This window comes from Musca autumnalis, unplaced genomic scaffold (assembly GCF_047663935.1).
Source record: "Musca autumnalis isolate F117 unplaced genomic scaffold, ASM4766393v1 scaffold_3, whole genome shotgun sequence".
NCBI classification, from domain to species: domain Eukaryota; kingdom Metazoa; phylum Arthropoda; class Insecta; order Diptera; family Muscidae; genus Musca; species Musca autumnalis.
In genome coordinates, this window is record NW_027411866.1 from 198,940,754 (window position 1) to 198,955,454 (window position 14,701).

General features: G+C 38.6%; 1 protein-coding gene across 2 annotated transcripts in view; it reads right to left on the reverse strand.

Moving 5' to 3' along the window:
* Window positions 1-1,330: 1,330 nt before the first annotated feature.
* The window catches only part of tay (tay bridge kinase), a 170,595-nt gene continuing 157,224 nt past the window's right edge, over window positions 1,331-14,701 (reverse strand). The window contains exons 7-13 of one of the 2 annotated variants that reach the window (XM_073976236.1): window positions 11,573-14,448; window positions 11,017-11,498; window positions 10,409-10,950; window positions 10,099-10,197; window positions 9,368-9,809; window positions 8,818-8,926; window positions 1,331-8,739 (exon numbers count right to left, since the gene is read on the reverse strand). In XM_073976236.1, the coding sequence (XP_073832337.1) occupies window positions 7,530-8,739; window positions 8,818-8,926; window positions 9,368-9,809; window positions 10,099-10,197; window positions 10,409-10,950; window positions 11,017-11,498; window positions 11,573-14,448 (5,760 nt within the window). In that variant the 3' untranslated portion in view covers window positions 1,331-7,529. The remainder of the gene's footprint in view (window positions 8,740-8,817; window positions 8,927-9,367; window positions 9,810-10,098; window positions 10,198-10,408; window positions 10,951-11,016; window positions 11,499-11,572; window positions 14,449-14,701) is intronic. The other variant, XM_073976237.1, reaches the window with a different exon arrangement.

Here is a 14,701-nt window from a genome sequence, read left to right on the forward strand (position 1 = left end):
TCAACAAATTATTATCTCACTTATTTTTACAGAAAATGTCAAAAATTTGTTAACCCTACTGTCTGTGAAAAAATTATGGACAGCTGGGAGACAAACGACAAATGTATGTATGTGTTAGTAAATCAGAGTTGTATTTGAAGACAAACTGTCTGGTGTAAACGCCTAGTAAGGAGAAAACTGTCAAATGGAAAAAAATTATAAAGGAAATATTTTTCATTTCAAATTTTCATAGAACAAGAATTCAGCCCGAGGAAATGGTGCCAAAACCGCCTGAAAAACAATTCCCATAGAATCCATCCTTGAAAAAGAAAATGCATTACAACTCTTCATAACAAAATAATAAACAACTACCACAGATGTTTTTTTTTCCTATATATTTTTTCTTCTTTTTTATTTTTATTAAATCATATTTTTTTCCTTGTATTTTCAAAGTTTGGGGTTTTTTAATTTCATTTTTTTTTTTGTTTGTTTCGCTGTGGTTGTTGGTTGTGTGTTGTTTGTTTTTGGAAATATTACAATTAAATTACAGAAATATATAAATATGCCAAAAAAAGGAAGGAGAGGTTTTTCTTCTTCGATTTTTTGCATCGTCATAATAAAAAAAAAAAAAAAGAAAAATGTGTTTGAATTTTTGTTTGTTTTTGTTTTTAATAATTGTATATATTTTTGTTTTCGGTTTTTCTTGTTTTGTTTATAAATAATCCGTAAAGCTACTTAAACATAGTTGATTTTTTGTTTAATTTAATTTTTAATTTAATAATATATGATTTTTGTTGAATGTTGTTGTTGTTAATTTTTTGTTGTTTTCTTTATTTATAGATATATTTATTTTTTTCCTTTTGTTTTGTTGTTGTTATATATATGCATTATATTAATGAATATATATAATATTTATGTATATTGTATGTATATATAATTTTTAATTGATAGTTTGTTTATGTTTGTTTTACTTTATTTTAATTTGTTTGCTTTTGTTTTTTATTTTTATTATTACATATTATTATTATTATTTTTAAGAGATGTGGAGAGTTCTATTTTTTATAAAAAAAAACTACTAAAAATTTTGTTTTGTTCTTTTCTACAATGTATATTTATATATAACAGTATAAATTGTATTTATTTATAGCAAATTTGTTAACATCATTTGATTTCTTTCATTACGTTTCTGCTGAATGCGTTTTGTTATCGCCTAGTTTAAATGTATGTATAAAGGAGGGAAGAAGAGTCGTGTGGGAGGGAGCAGGGGGAGTTTTGGGGATTTTCTGGGAAAAGGTCTTGTTTTGTTTTTGTGGGGCAAAGGAAAAATAGTCAGTTATATTTGTTTGTGTGTTTTTGTTTTTTTCTTTTATCATTAGAACAACATTTAGTACATAATATATTTATATAAATAATAATTAATAATAATAGTAGTAATAATAAACTATACAAATAATACAAATGCTCTAATTACGAAGCGTCCTATTTACTAGTAAAAAAATAATATTATTATTTATATTGTAAAAAAATAAAATAGTTTTTTGTTTTGTTTTGCTTTGTTTCTTGCTATATATGCATTTATATATATGTTTGTTTGTTTTGTATGTGTATATATGTGGTGAGTACCAGGACCAATAAAATGGTATTGGATTTTTTTTTTAATTTATTTATAATAAAATAATACACAAGTGTAAACAAGGAAAAATGTATCTTTCTTTGAAAACCAATCTGAGATGTAAACAGTTTTGAACTGAAGATTTGGTCATATGTCATTTGTTTTGATATATTGCTCGATTATGATAATCAGAGAGAGAGAGATGTTAAACAATTAATTTTTAATGCCTGTTTTGCTGCCATTGTTATAAAATAAGGTTATGTATAGGAGGAAAAAGGCGAATATAAAGAATTTGAAATAAAATTAAAGTAGAGATTTTTGTTAAAGTTATTATAACACAAGAGAAGAGATCACAAATGGGTGGTTTTTTGAAAGGAACGAATTCTTTGTGTTTCTGACAAAGTTAGGTTATGGTGAATTATGGTGAATTTTCCTAAAGAGAGATGAGACATTCATATAACAAAAGTAAAATAAGAATTAATAAAAGCAAACAAGCCTTTTCGTGGCAATGTTCCCGAAAATGTATCAGAAAAAACAGGAGTGTCACTTGCCCAACGACAGTCACTTGATGTGAATGGATGGTTGTTAAAAGGGAAGATTAAAGAGAAAAAAAGTAAAGACTAAACTTAATCAGGGCGATTATGAATATCAACTTCCCGTGAGTTTTCCCTTCCTGCCATTTCAATTTAAAAGAGTATGTCTCATTATTATATGTGTTCTTTTACTATCTGATGGATTTGAAAACGCATAATAAACTGATTTGGAGACATTAAAAATATTATTTTTACATAGTTAATGCCAAGAAGCTCCTCATTGAAATTCAATCATCACTTTTAACTTTAAGTTAACCAGAACGCTATAAATCTGTTCGGTAAATCCAAACTATAACAAAAGAAGACTTATAATAATGGGGGTAAGTGAGAAAACTCACGGGGGGAGTTGACATTCATAATTGGGCTGAATAATTTGTTATTCAGGGATGGTTTTTTTTTCTTCTGACAATTCTAGGTTATGGTGCACTTAAAAAAAGAAAAGCAAACCGCCACGACAATGGGCTCGTAAATGTACCAGTCTATTCTGTAACAATAGTAGGGATGCTATATAACGTTCACCAAGACGATGTAAACAATTAAAACGACACAAAAAAATAAAAAAAAACTAATTATTAGGTTATGGCGAATTTGTTTCACAGAAGTGGAGGGGAGATGGAGTCAGTGTTACATACATATTTCAATGACTGTCATCTCAGACCATTATGTAACAACAGCAGGCAGGGATGATGGCTATATTCACCACAAAAACTTCAATCAGACTGTTGTTTACTTCATAACCTCCAAAAGTTCAATATCACTGTGCAACACTGGTGAAATGCAAACAACTTCTAATGGGCATTTTCTGAAAGTACATATTGAAACTACAAAAACTTTAATTGGGTTTTGTGTTCTTAGATCGGGTTTAGATTTTATGGCCTCATCTAAAACGGCCTAAAATTAGCCTTTTTTCCAGTGATCGGACCTTTATTTCCAAAACTAATAAGAATTTTGCTTTGCAGTCTTCAGCAATATTGTAGCCGTAAAGTAGTAGAACTTATGTGTCAAACAGATGAACTAGGAAAAGCTGCATCTAGTACATCAAACCCCTTAAAATATAGAAAAGTTTACATAATTTCTGAAATTCTGTTCAGTAACAACTAAACTGTTGGGAGTTGAAACAAGTAACTATTCTAAAAAATTTTCCAAATAATGTGACCATCAATTCTTCAGAACATTCTGAAACTCTAAAATGGTTATTTCACGTTGTTTAAGGGGGTATTTCATAACATACCTTTTACAAAACTTATTTCAAACTATGCTCACACAGGCTGTTAATTCTCATGTTGGGGATTTCAATGAATTATTGAAATATTTACCAAATTTTTGTTGAAAAATTTGCTATAAACAAGGCAATAGAGGCATTTTACAACAATTTGTTTTAAAAAATCGATCTTTAACCATGTTTAGATGAGACCATAAAATCCGAACCCGATCCGAAGAAAACAAAACCCAAATATGGTTTCTGCCTATTGGTCCTCTACTTTCATAAAATTCTGGACAGAAGTTGTTTGCACGCGATTGGTTCAAAAATGCTGCATAGTGTATGCCATGGTTTCCTTAATATACCTGACTTACAACTTGGATATCAGAAAGTGAAAAAAGGGGAAACAAAGAGGCACAAAGTAAAGCCACGTTTTATAACCTCCACAAAGGCGATGTGAAAAATTTAATTGTTGGATTAGAGAAAGATATGTTAGGGGAATATGTACCAATTTCCTTAACATGCCCGACTTTTAAAACTTGGATATAAAAAATCTGGAATGGCGATGATTTCATGTCATCTTTCCATATGAATCTGGGGTTAGGGTTGTGGCACATTGCCAAGATAGCATGAATATTTGCCGATGAGCAGTACATTTGGACGCAAGAGCCTAAATATTGTGTTTATACTGTGTTAAACAACAACGGCCTCAACCTAACGAAGGCACCTGATGTTGCCTGTTGTGTACGTGTGGGTCTGTTCGTCTTTCCTATGACCATGAGTATTGGAAAATATGTGCGGATGTGTGTTCTTGCCCATTGCTGTTTTAAATGTTTATGATGTCAACTATTTCTTATACGTTTTATACAAGTATATGAAGTTTTCAACATTTACAACTTTTCGACATTCGAAAATCTAAAAAATCGCCATACGCACCATCCCTGACCGCTATGTACGAGTAACAACAATTACATTTTTTCTTGCCAAGAGTCTGAAGTGGCTTCAGCGAGAACAAAATACTGTACCAGAAAAATGGCAAACTCTCTTTTCTCTACACCAAAAATCTCCAGTATCCCTCTCAAGAGTCTGAAGTGGCTTCACCGAGAACAAAATACTGTACCAGAAAAATGTCAAACTGTCTTTTCTCTACCCCTAAAATCTTCAATATCCCTCTCAAATCAACATTTACAACTTTTAGACAGTCGAAAATCTAAAAAATATCGCCATACGGACCATCCCTGACCGCCAAGTAACAACAATTACAATTTTTCTTGCCAAGAGTCTGAAGTGGCTTCAGCGAGAACAAAATACTGTACCAGAAAAACGACAAACTCTCTTTTCTCTACACCTAGACTCTTCAATATCCCTCTCAAATCAACATTTACAATTTTTAGACAGTCGAAAATCTAAAAATATCGGCATACGGATCATCCCTGACCGCTATGTAACAACAATTACAATTTGTATTGCCAAGAGTCTGAAGTGGCTTCAGCGAGAACAAAATACTATACCAGAAAAATGGCAAACTCTCTTTTCTCTACACCTAAAATCTTCAATATCCCTCTCAAATCTCTTCTATATATTTTTTCTTCTTTCCACGTGTCCTTTAACCTAACCTAGAATTCTGCCAGATCATTCATATCAAGACATACAATACCAATAAAGAAAACTATTTTGCATAAGAAAAATATTGAAACGATATAACGAGAGAAGAATACACTTATCAGCTTATATATAAATTTTTAATGTGGGAATTTATCATCTTTTTTAAAAAAGGAAAGAACTCTGAAATGTTTTGAAATTTGAATATAGACTACCAAAGACTAAAACAAATAGCCGCATTCATAAACTGTTTAGCCTTCGAACATGATCGACATTTGGAAAAAATATTGCCATGTCCAAAAATTGAAACAATCGGTAAGTCCACTCGGGATTTATCCTACCAACCAATTATTTCACTTGGTAACCGTAAGGTATTTTCTTACAGATTTCGGGTCATTTCGTCAGGAGTTGTAGACTTCCCCCCGAAAAAATTGATCAGGGCAATCATGAATAAAAATTCCGTGAGGAATTTTTTCTCTTTCCCCATTTTCAAATTTTTTTGTTTCCATATTTATGTCCAAAATGGATATATTTTTGTCGATTTGGCAATTATATTCCATAATTAAGCGACTATAATTGTTTTCAACGGTTCAAAATATTGATTTTAAAATAATTTCAATTTTTAAAATTATTTTCCGTGCGGAAAATTCCGAGGAAATTTTCATGATTGCCCCGAATATCTTTGCAATCAGGACCATAGGTATTACCTACTTAGCAAATGACAAAGCAATGTGGGAAGAGTTCAAATTATTTATATTAAAACGAAATAGGTTGAACATTTGGGAAGGGGAAGATGAAGAAATATAGTTATATTAAAAGTTTGGATCAAAATAGTTACTCCCTTTGTATCTCTTAGAAGACTCTACAAATGGTGTTCTATAGAAAAAAAGACCCTACAAAAGAGTCTTCTGAAGATAGAATGCCCTTCAAAAGCGTTCTCTATATAAGAATTTAATGATCTGTAGACAAAAGAATCTATAGGCTTATCAGTTGAGAACCATCTATATCTCATATGGTTTTCCATAAACATAATACCCTACTACCAAATAGGAATTTTCAAAAAGACCTTCTATAGCCTATATATTGATGAAACAAATTAATCTTCCTTAAAAAGAGACATATATAACAAAATTCCAATATATACAACCTGCAAACATTAGGCTTATCTCTGAAAAATATTAGAAACGTATCACAAATTGTTTGGGTTCTAGAGATACACATCCCCTATATCAAAGAAGAAAATAAACTGCTACCATATTTTTTTAAAAAAATTTAAATCATTACAGACAACCTGCAGACATTAGGCTTATCTCTGAAAAATATTAGAAACGTATCAAAAATTGTTTGGGTTCTAGAGATACACATCCCTTATATCAAAGGAGAAAAAACCTGCTACCATATTTTTTTAAAAAATTTAAATCATTACAGACAACCTGCAGACATTAGGCTTATCTCTGAAAAATATTAGAAACCTATCAAAAATTGTTTGGGTTCTAGAGATACACATCCCTTATATCAAAGAAGAAAAAAAGACTGCTACCATAATTTTTTTTAACAATTTAAATCATTACAGACAAGTGAAAATACAAATTCTCTCATAAAAACTGGCAAAAAATTGCCTAATATAAATCTGATTACTAATTTTGGAAATACAATTTCACAATTATGTCCGACTCAACATCTCATCTCTCGCTATATTGAGCAAAAATTTGGCAAATTTCATAGGTCTTTTAACAAAAACAAATAAAATTTGATAAAATTCTCAAATAGCAACAGTTCAAAACTAGAAATCATACAAAAGAAAGATTCCTAGAAAAATTACATTTTGTCATCGTTTACACTTTGGTGTAATATTTTAACATAGTTTTGCTTGTTTTCTTTTTTCACTTACTTAATTAAATATATATAGTATATAATATTGCATACATTGTTTATATACTTTGTTAATTTGTTTCAGCTTTTTTTGTTTGTTTTGCTTGTTATAAACAATTACAAGAGTGTTTTGTATTTGAGTTTTTTGAGAAAATAGTTTCAATATCTTTCTTTTTTTGTTTTGTTTTGGAATTTAGTAGTCATTTTTTACACAATAATACATTCTAAGGAAAAAAAATACAAATAAAGGAAGGTAGGGAAAAAACAGGATTTTTCTTATAAAATTGGATAAAATTTTTGTTTTAGAATGCTGGGAGTTTAAAAGAAACAAAAAATTGGCATAACAATAATTAAATAAAAACTTTACTTTTATACATGGGTTGTGTTTTTCTAAAAAGAAAAAAGGGGGAGAAAAAATACGAAAAAAGGTATGCACAGTTTTTAGTTTTCACAATGGGAATTAAACATTCTCATTTGTTGTTTTTTTATAATACAAATTTGTGTTTCTTTTTTAAAGATTACTTGGTCTCATTTCAAGCTTTTTGATATTTAGCCGTACATCGCGTCCTCCTCTACAATTATTTTTACAAAAATAAATAAAAAATGCCCCTGTCGTTTAGGTTAAATCAATGACATCTCGTTTGGCTGCAACAGCACATTTATCAATTTATCATCGGCCTGGCGGATTATTTCCTGGATTTGATGCTGTGGGTGCCATACCCATTACCGTTTGTGGAGTTCCTCCTCCAGGTTCTTCTTTCTTGGGTTGCATTAGCGGGTCCACAACCATGGGATGTGGCATACCACCTAGTGTGGGCGGTGGTTTACCGCTTAAGGAAGACTGTGTGGGTACGGGGGGTCCACCCGGTCCTGGTCCCATTGATCCTGGTGGAGGTCCCAAGGGACCTGGTTGAAGACGATGATGCGGAGGTGGTGGTGGACCTAATGGTCCACCCACTCCCGAAGGTGGTGGTATGGGTGAAGGTTCTTTACCCCGTAAATGGGCCGCTGATTGCACTGCATACATACTCATTGCTGCCTTGTGGCGTTCTTCTTCATGCCTCAAAGCCACCTCCATTAGGGGATTATAACGTAAGGCTGACATTGCATAGGGGTCACGATAGGGATCCATTGGCCAACCAGGTCCAGGAGGTCCAAAATGTGTCATGGGTGGACCACCAAGACCCGGACCCATCATTGTCCGGGTGAGATGTGGTGGTGGTGGTCCCACATGAGGACCATGGCGACTGGCCATAAATGAGGCATGATGTGCCGCCGCCGCTGCATTTGCCTGGGCTGCCGCCAATGAGTTGTGATAACGAGGATCTGCCGCTGCCGCAGCTGCTGAGGCTCGCATCATCATGGCATCTTGCTCTTCCTTAGTTCTAGGCATTTCCTCCTTAATACGCATTTCACCACCTACCGGACCACCAGGGCCACCTTGCATATCTGTGACACTACGATGTGGTGAACGTTCTCTAGCCTGATTCATGGCCGCTGCCGCAGCAGCTGCCTGTGACAATTTGTTGCTTTCGTTAATACGTTGCTGCTGTAACATACGTTCACGTTCCATTTCACGTCGTTCCATTTCGCGACGTTCTCGCTCCTTACGTTCCCGTTCTCTTTCACGTTCACGCTGCTCACGTTCCTGTTGTTCCCGTTTAAGTTTTTCCTCTTTCTCCTTGCGTTCACGTTCTTCACGCTCTCTTTGCCGTTGGCGTTCACGTTCTCGCTGTTCTCGTTCACGCATTTCACGTTCCCTTTCACGTTCTTCAGCCTCACGTCTGGCATTATCTAAGGCTGTGGTGTCGGGTTTCATGGGCCAACCAGGAGGTGGTGCTCCCGGATGATAAGGCACAGCACGTTGTTGTAAAGCAGCTCTGTTTGGGGAAGGAAGAGTATAAAGAAAGAGATTTTAATTGTCCAACATTTTTCGGGGTGAATTAAAAAATACTTACGCTCTCCAAGGATCGTGTAGGGTACCGCCTAGCGGTATTTCTCTACCAAATGGTGATAAGCCAAAACCAAATGGTCCAACATAGCGGCCAAAGGGAGAGACTGCAGTACCTAAAAGAGAAGAGGTGGAATGTTTGAAAAAAGAAGATATTTAGAATAAGGTTGATTGGAAGTGAATCAGGGTAATACTTCCCCTGAGCTATCCCCTAAAAGCTACTGGGTAGATACCAAGGAAATTGATAGATTGATATTTTGATTTAATGATTGAACCAATATTGAAACAATATTTTCTAAATAGCCGGCACTAGAGGATATCTCATAGAAGAAAGCTCGTGGAAAATAATAAGATCCATATGTCTTCTCATTGAAGATCAAGGGATCACAATGTCTTTTTAGATAAAACACGGTTCTAATCAAGGATTATCAGGTGGACTTCTATAAACGGTCCTCAAATGTTTTTCTATAAACAAAAAAACCTTCCAGCCTAATAGAAGTTTTCACAAAGACCTCCTTGAAAGATTAACAATTACCTTTAACTTTCTCCCAACTTACCTATATGACTGGGCGGTGCCCCAATGAAACTAGCCGACAGTGGCGAAGTTTCAAACGGCGAACGTCCTGGTAATGCTGAAGCATAAGCTGATGGTGGCAATTCACCAGGCCTATGCATTAGATGTGGTGAAGCTCCTGCACTTAATGTTAAGGCTGGCGATGCTTTCATACTTAACGATGACATTGCCGATGGTGAAGGACCAGCAGCACCCAAACCACTGGATACAGCTATACTACTCTGCGATACGGTTGTAGATGTAGGTGTACCACTGGCACTACTACTGCTATTTGCCGTAATACCTGGTGTCGATGGATTACTGCCAGAACCAGGTCCCAGTGTGGCTGATGCGGAGGAGCTTAACTTATCGGGATTTTGTTTATTTTGATGATAGTAAATTTCCCACGCAATACGAACATGCATAGCATTCCAGCGACCAGTTTTCTGTAATGATATAAATAGTTGTTTAGCTTATGACCAAAATATATAGTCCAAAATGGAATTATGTTTCTCATATCTCCATCTTGAGGGGAGGAGGATATAAGCAACAGCAACATGTGTGTACATTATTTACATGCTTATTTAAATCATTTATTACTACTTGGATGTTAAACCTGGATAAGAGGTGGATTTCAAAGTAACACTTTGTTCCCTTTTGTTTCACTTATCCCGCTATAACTGTAACTATATAAATGATCGCATAATCAGATGAAATGAAAGTTAAAACACATACCGTAAACTTTATAGATTTTGAGGAGGAATCAACAATGTTGGTTGGTAAAGGCGGTTGAGATTGTTGATGTGGATTTGAGGAAGGCGTTGGTTGTATCGTCTGTGTGAGAGTGTGTCAGTATTTGATAGGTTGGATGATGTGGTTGGTGGATGGATTTTGAGGGTTAATGATAATAATGATGTACATGAAATTAAGAGGTAAGGAACAAAGAGTTGTTTTAATGGTAAATGTGATTGGTGGATGGGCAGTTACATATGAATGAGGAGCATATTAAGGAGAAAAAAACTAGAAACAAAACAAGATAACCTACCTTTGGAGCAAATGATGTTAAATGGCTTGGTGGCATAAAGGGAGTGGCACCACCCAAACCGGGATGCATTAACCCAGCCGGGCTATAACCCGCATAACCGGGTAAACCCAAGCCTGTGCGATAAAATGGCGAATCAACGGCAGCAATTTTGGGAATGTCTTTGAATAGAGGCGGAGGAAAGAGGGGAGCCGGCGCTGGTGGTGGGGCTGCAGCCAAAGCCGTAGGCAAAAGTTGTTGATGCTGATGCAGATGGGTATGCTGATGTTGATGATGATGCAATTCTTGCCTTAGATAAGGTGAGGGTACTGTTGCTGCTGCTGTTGGGGCATGTGAGACTGGAACAGTTCCGCTACTTGATGTGGGTGGTGGGGGAACATTTGCCGGGGAAGCATTTGATGCCACCGAGGGAGAAGCTGCTGCAGCACTAGTTGTATTTTGGCCACTGGGCCCAGAGCTACTATGACCGCCTGAGGGCTGTTGTTGTGTACTGCGATCCAGGAATCTGTTATCTAATTCTCGCCTCAACAAATCGGCTTGATCATCTAAAAAACAAGGCAATCAATAATGAGAAAAAAATCTTGCATCTAAAACACCAAGAAACAACTTACTTTTACTAGGCTGAAACAGCGATTCCGCCGAAAACGGATGTGGTGCCGAACTTTGAGTAGTTGTGGTGACAGGAGCACTATTTGCCGCTGTTGTTATCATTGTTGATGATGACGGGGGTGCTGAGATTGCCGAACTAACTGCCAATGAACTACTTATGGAACTAATTGGCACACCACCACCAACCATTGCTGACGAGACCGGAGGAACTGTTGGCATGGGAGGCACAAAATATTGTGGATGAAATCCACTACCAGGTGCTGGTATTGTCGGCGGTGGTGGTGCCAAGGCCGATGAGGAATGCATTGTTGCAGTATGCGGTGAAACCGATATGGGTGGTGGCTGCATTGTCGATGACGCAGAGCCTGCTGATGACGAAGATGTGGCTGCTACCGCGGGTGGAGGTGGTGTGGGCCTTGTGGCCAAACTAGATGGATGTGAGGTAACAGCTGATGTTGGAGGTGGTATTGACAATGAAGAGGAACTGTAAAACCAAATAAAAATACAATCAAATTAATAACATAAACTCGAGTTCCCTGTGAAAAAGTGAAAATTTACCTTGGAGGCGGCCACATGGAGTGTTTTGGAGCACCTGGATAAGTTACACCACCGGGTGGATGTTGTGGCAGCTGTTGACTGGTCATCATGGGCATGCCGCTGGCCGAAGCATATGTTGTTGAAGGCAACGAAACCGTGGAACTATAGGAGGCATTTGAAATAGCCAAGGAAGCAATTGAATATGGTGTAGACGCCGCTACTGATGAAATTGGTAATGAGGAGGACGACGACGATGTGGGTGCCATTGACGTTGTTATATATGCCGCCGTTGATGTTGGTGGTTGTGGAAAACCACCACTGAGGTGAGTATTATTGGCAACAGACGATCGAGGAAGGTAGGCGAGATTTTCATTAGTACTACTACTATTGCTACGCTCTTTTGAGGGACTTTCACTGTGCGGTGAAATTCCTTTATGGATCACAGATGCTGAAGATGTGGCCGCAGCAGTAGATACTACTGAACCGGGTGCTGATGGCGGTTGACTACTACTTGGAGTAGATGTGGTTGTTGGTGAAGCTCCTCTCAGAAGAGCTGAGTGTGGTGGTGGCAGCATATGTGGCGGTAATGTTGGTATATGCGGCGGTCCCAAATGGGGATGTCCCAGCAAGTGTGGCGGTGGTGGATGTAATATTTGTGCACCATCTCTACTGGACATTGAGGGTGGATTTAATCCACTGTTTATGGCGCTACTGCCACCGCTCAATGTTGCACTAAGCGGTGTAGAGGCTGACGTTGTAGTTGTTACACTTGCTATACTATGACCGGGATGGGAGGAAATGGGTAGGTGATGCGATAAAACCGCCGACTGAGGATGCGAAAATGGTGGGGGAGGGCCTCCCAATATTTGTTGTGGCATAGGCAATGATCCAGGATATGGAAGATGCGGATGATGCAACAGATGCGAGGGCATTGAAGATGTTGGCGGTAGTCCTGCCGCAACAGCACCATGGCTTAAACTTGTTGTTGTTTGTGGCATTGACGTGGGTGTTGAAACTGTTGTGGACGTGGAGCTTGTGGGTGTACTGCTACCACTAGAGGACTGTTGGGATTGTCCAGCCGTTGATGCCGACGATGATGATGTTGGTATGTTCCCTGACTGGCTGACAGGCGTTGGCGGTCTTAAGCTGGTTGGTTTAGTCATTTGTGACATCATGGGAGATTCTCGACTTGTCCTTGGCGAGGCACTTGGCGATGGCACAGCAGGGGGCAAATAGTGAGTGTGGGGTAAGCCACTGTAAGGTGCATAGAGTGCATAATTTGGATAGGGCGGGCGATATGGCGATGCATGTAACAGTATTGGGGATATGCCATTGGGAGGTATGCCGCCGGGTAACATGCCAGGGTGTCCAACACCAGGCGGTAAACCATGAGGCGGCAGAGCACCTGGACCAAATATTCCAGCCGTCGTTTGTAATGGTGGCAACCCACTTCCACTGTGTGGAGGAAACTTGGCCATGCTAGTGGCAATAGACGAGGGAGGAAGTGTTGCTGAAGCTGATGATGACGATGGCGGTGGCTGTGCACTTGAGGAGGAAGAGGAGGCTGAGGAGGAATGAGGCGAGGCAGACGTTGTTATTGGTAAGGATGACTTAACTCCTCCAGCAGGTGTTGATGACGAAGTCGACGATGTTGGTGGAGGTGGCGCTATACCAGTAGCAGGTGGTGTTGCCGTTGGTGGCATTGCATTTGGATGTGGTGAGATCCTTGATTGTGGTCCAGCACTGTTAACAAATGGTGGCAGGTATCCGTTTATCATTGGTGGTGGAGCAGGTCCCCCACTAACCGGGCCTTTGTCACGACCTTCCGGTGCTTCGTTTGTTTTTAGCCCCAGATTCGACGCAGCATTGACATTGGAATGCAGAGGTGAGGGAGGGAATGGATGTGTCGGTGGCGGAGGACCAAGCCTGCTACTTATTGAACCAGCTGCACTAAAACCAACTGAGGGACTACCGGGAATTAGCGGTGATCCACTTGCAGAAGGCGGCAGTTGAGCACCTGGTGGCAGTTGCATGTTTGCTGGTGAGTTGGGTGCCACCGCAGAACCGGATGATTTTGGATGCATACCTGGCAATGGTGAGGCATTGGGTGGTGGGGGAGCGGGTGACATGTGATTTCCAGGCGTTGCTGAGGGTGAGCCCGCCAAATGTTTGGGTCCAAATGGACTATCACTAGAACCGTGTGGATGCGGAGATGGCACCGCTGACGATGAAGGAGATGAGAGGGCATTGCGGGGATCATTGAGATGAGTAGAAGGTTGTTGTTGCTGCTGTTGTTGTTGTTGATTTACGGCAGATGCGTAACCTGGATGCGCTGGATGTGGTGGTCCGAGGCCTGACTTGTTATCTGCAGCAGATGACACTGGTGGTCCGAAAACAGAATGTGGTGGTGGAGGTACAGATCCGGAATTGGGTATACCACCAGGACCAATGGCTCCCGTTGAGGCTGGTCGACCATCATGTACCCCACCACCACCATGGCCATGAGGAGGACCACCCAATACCGATACATTATTAGCACCCATCTGAGACATTGGTCCGCCAGGTAACATACCACCACTGGTGGGTATTGAGAATGGTTGTTGGGATGCTGGAGGTGGTGGCCCCTGCAGGGATGCATTTGGTTCATTGTTAGCGGGTGATTTTTGTTGCAATGATGATGTTGTGACGACATGACCACCAACAGCTGGTGTGCTTGTATTGTTGGAACTTGTCACGGATGTTGCCGCTGCTGCTGCAACTGACGACGGTGTTGTTGTACTGGTCGCCTGCAGTGGATAGTCTGAAGATTTTCGAGGCGTGGTAGGACTCGGAGTTGCATTTGTAATTTGTTGAGTGGGCGTCGAGGGAAATACAATGGCTCCTAACTTTTCAGGACCCTGAAATTATAAGAAATAAAAAAAAAAACAATTAATAATTGATGCAAGAGAATGAGAGGGTTATTGCTAAAGAACACCTAAACGAAAGATCAAGAGTCACGGCTGAGTTTAAATACAATTTTTTTTAGATTTTTACAGGTGTTACCACCTCCCAAAATTGTTGGAAAATGAAGAGACCAAAGGTTATTGCTGGTATACATTTGACTTTGGCAGAAAACCCGCTTACCTTTTGCCCTTTGCTTGTATGTGTTGT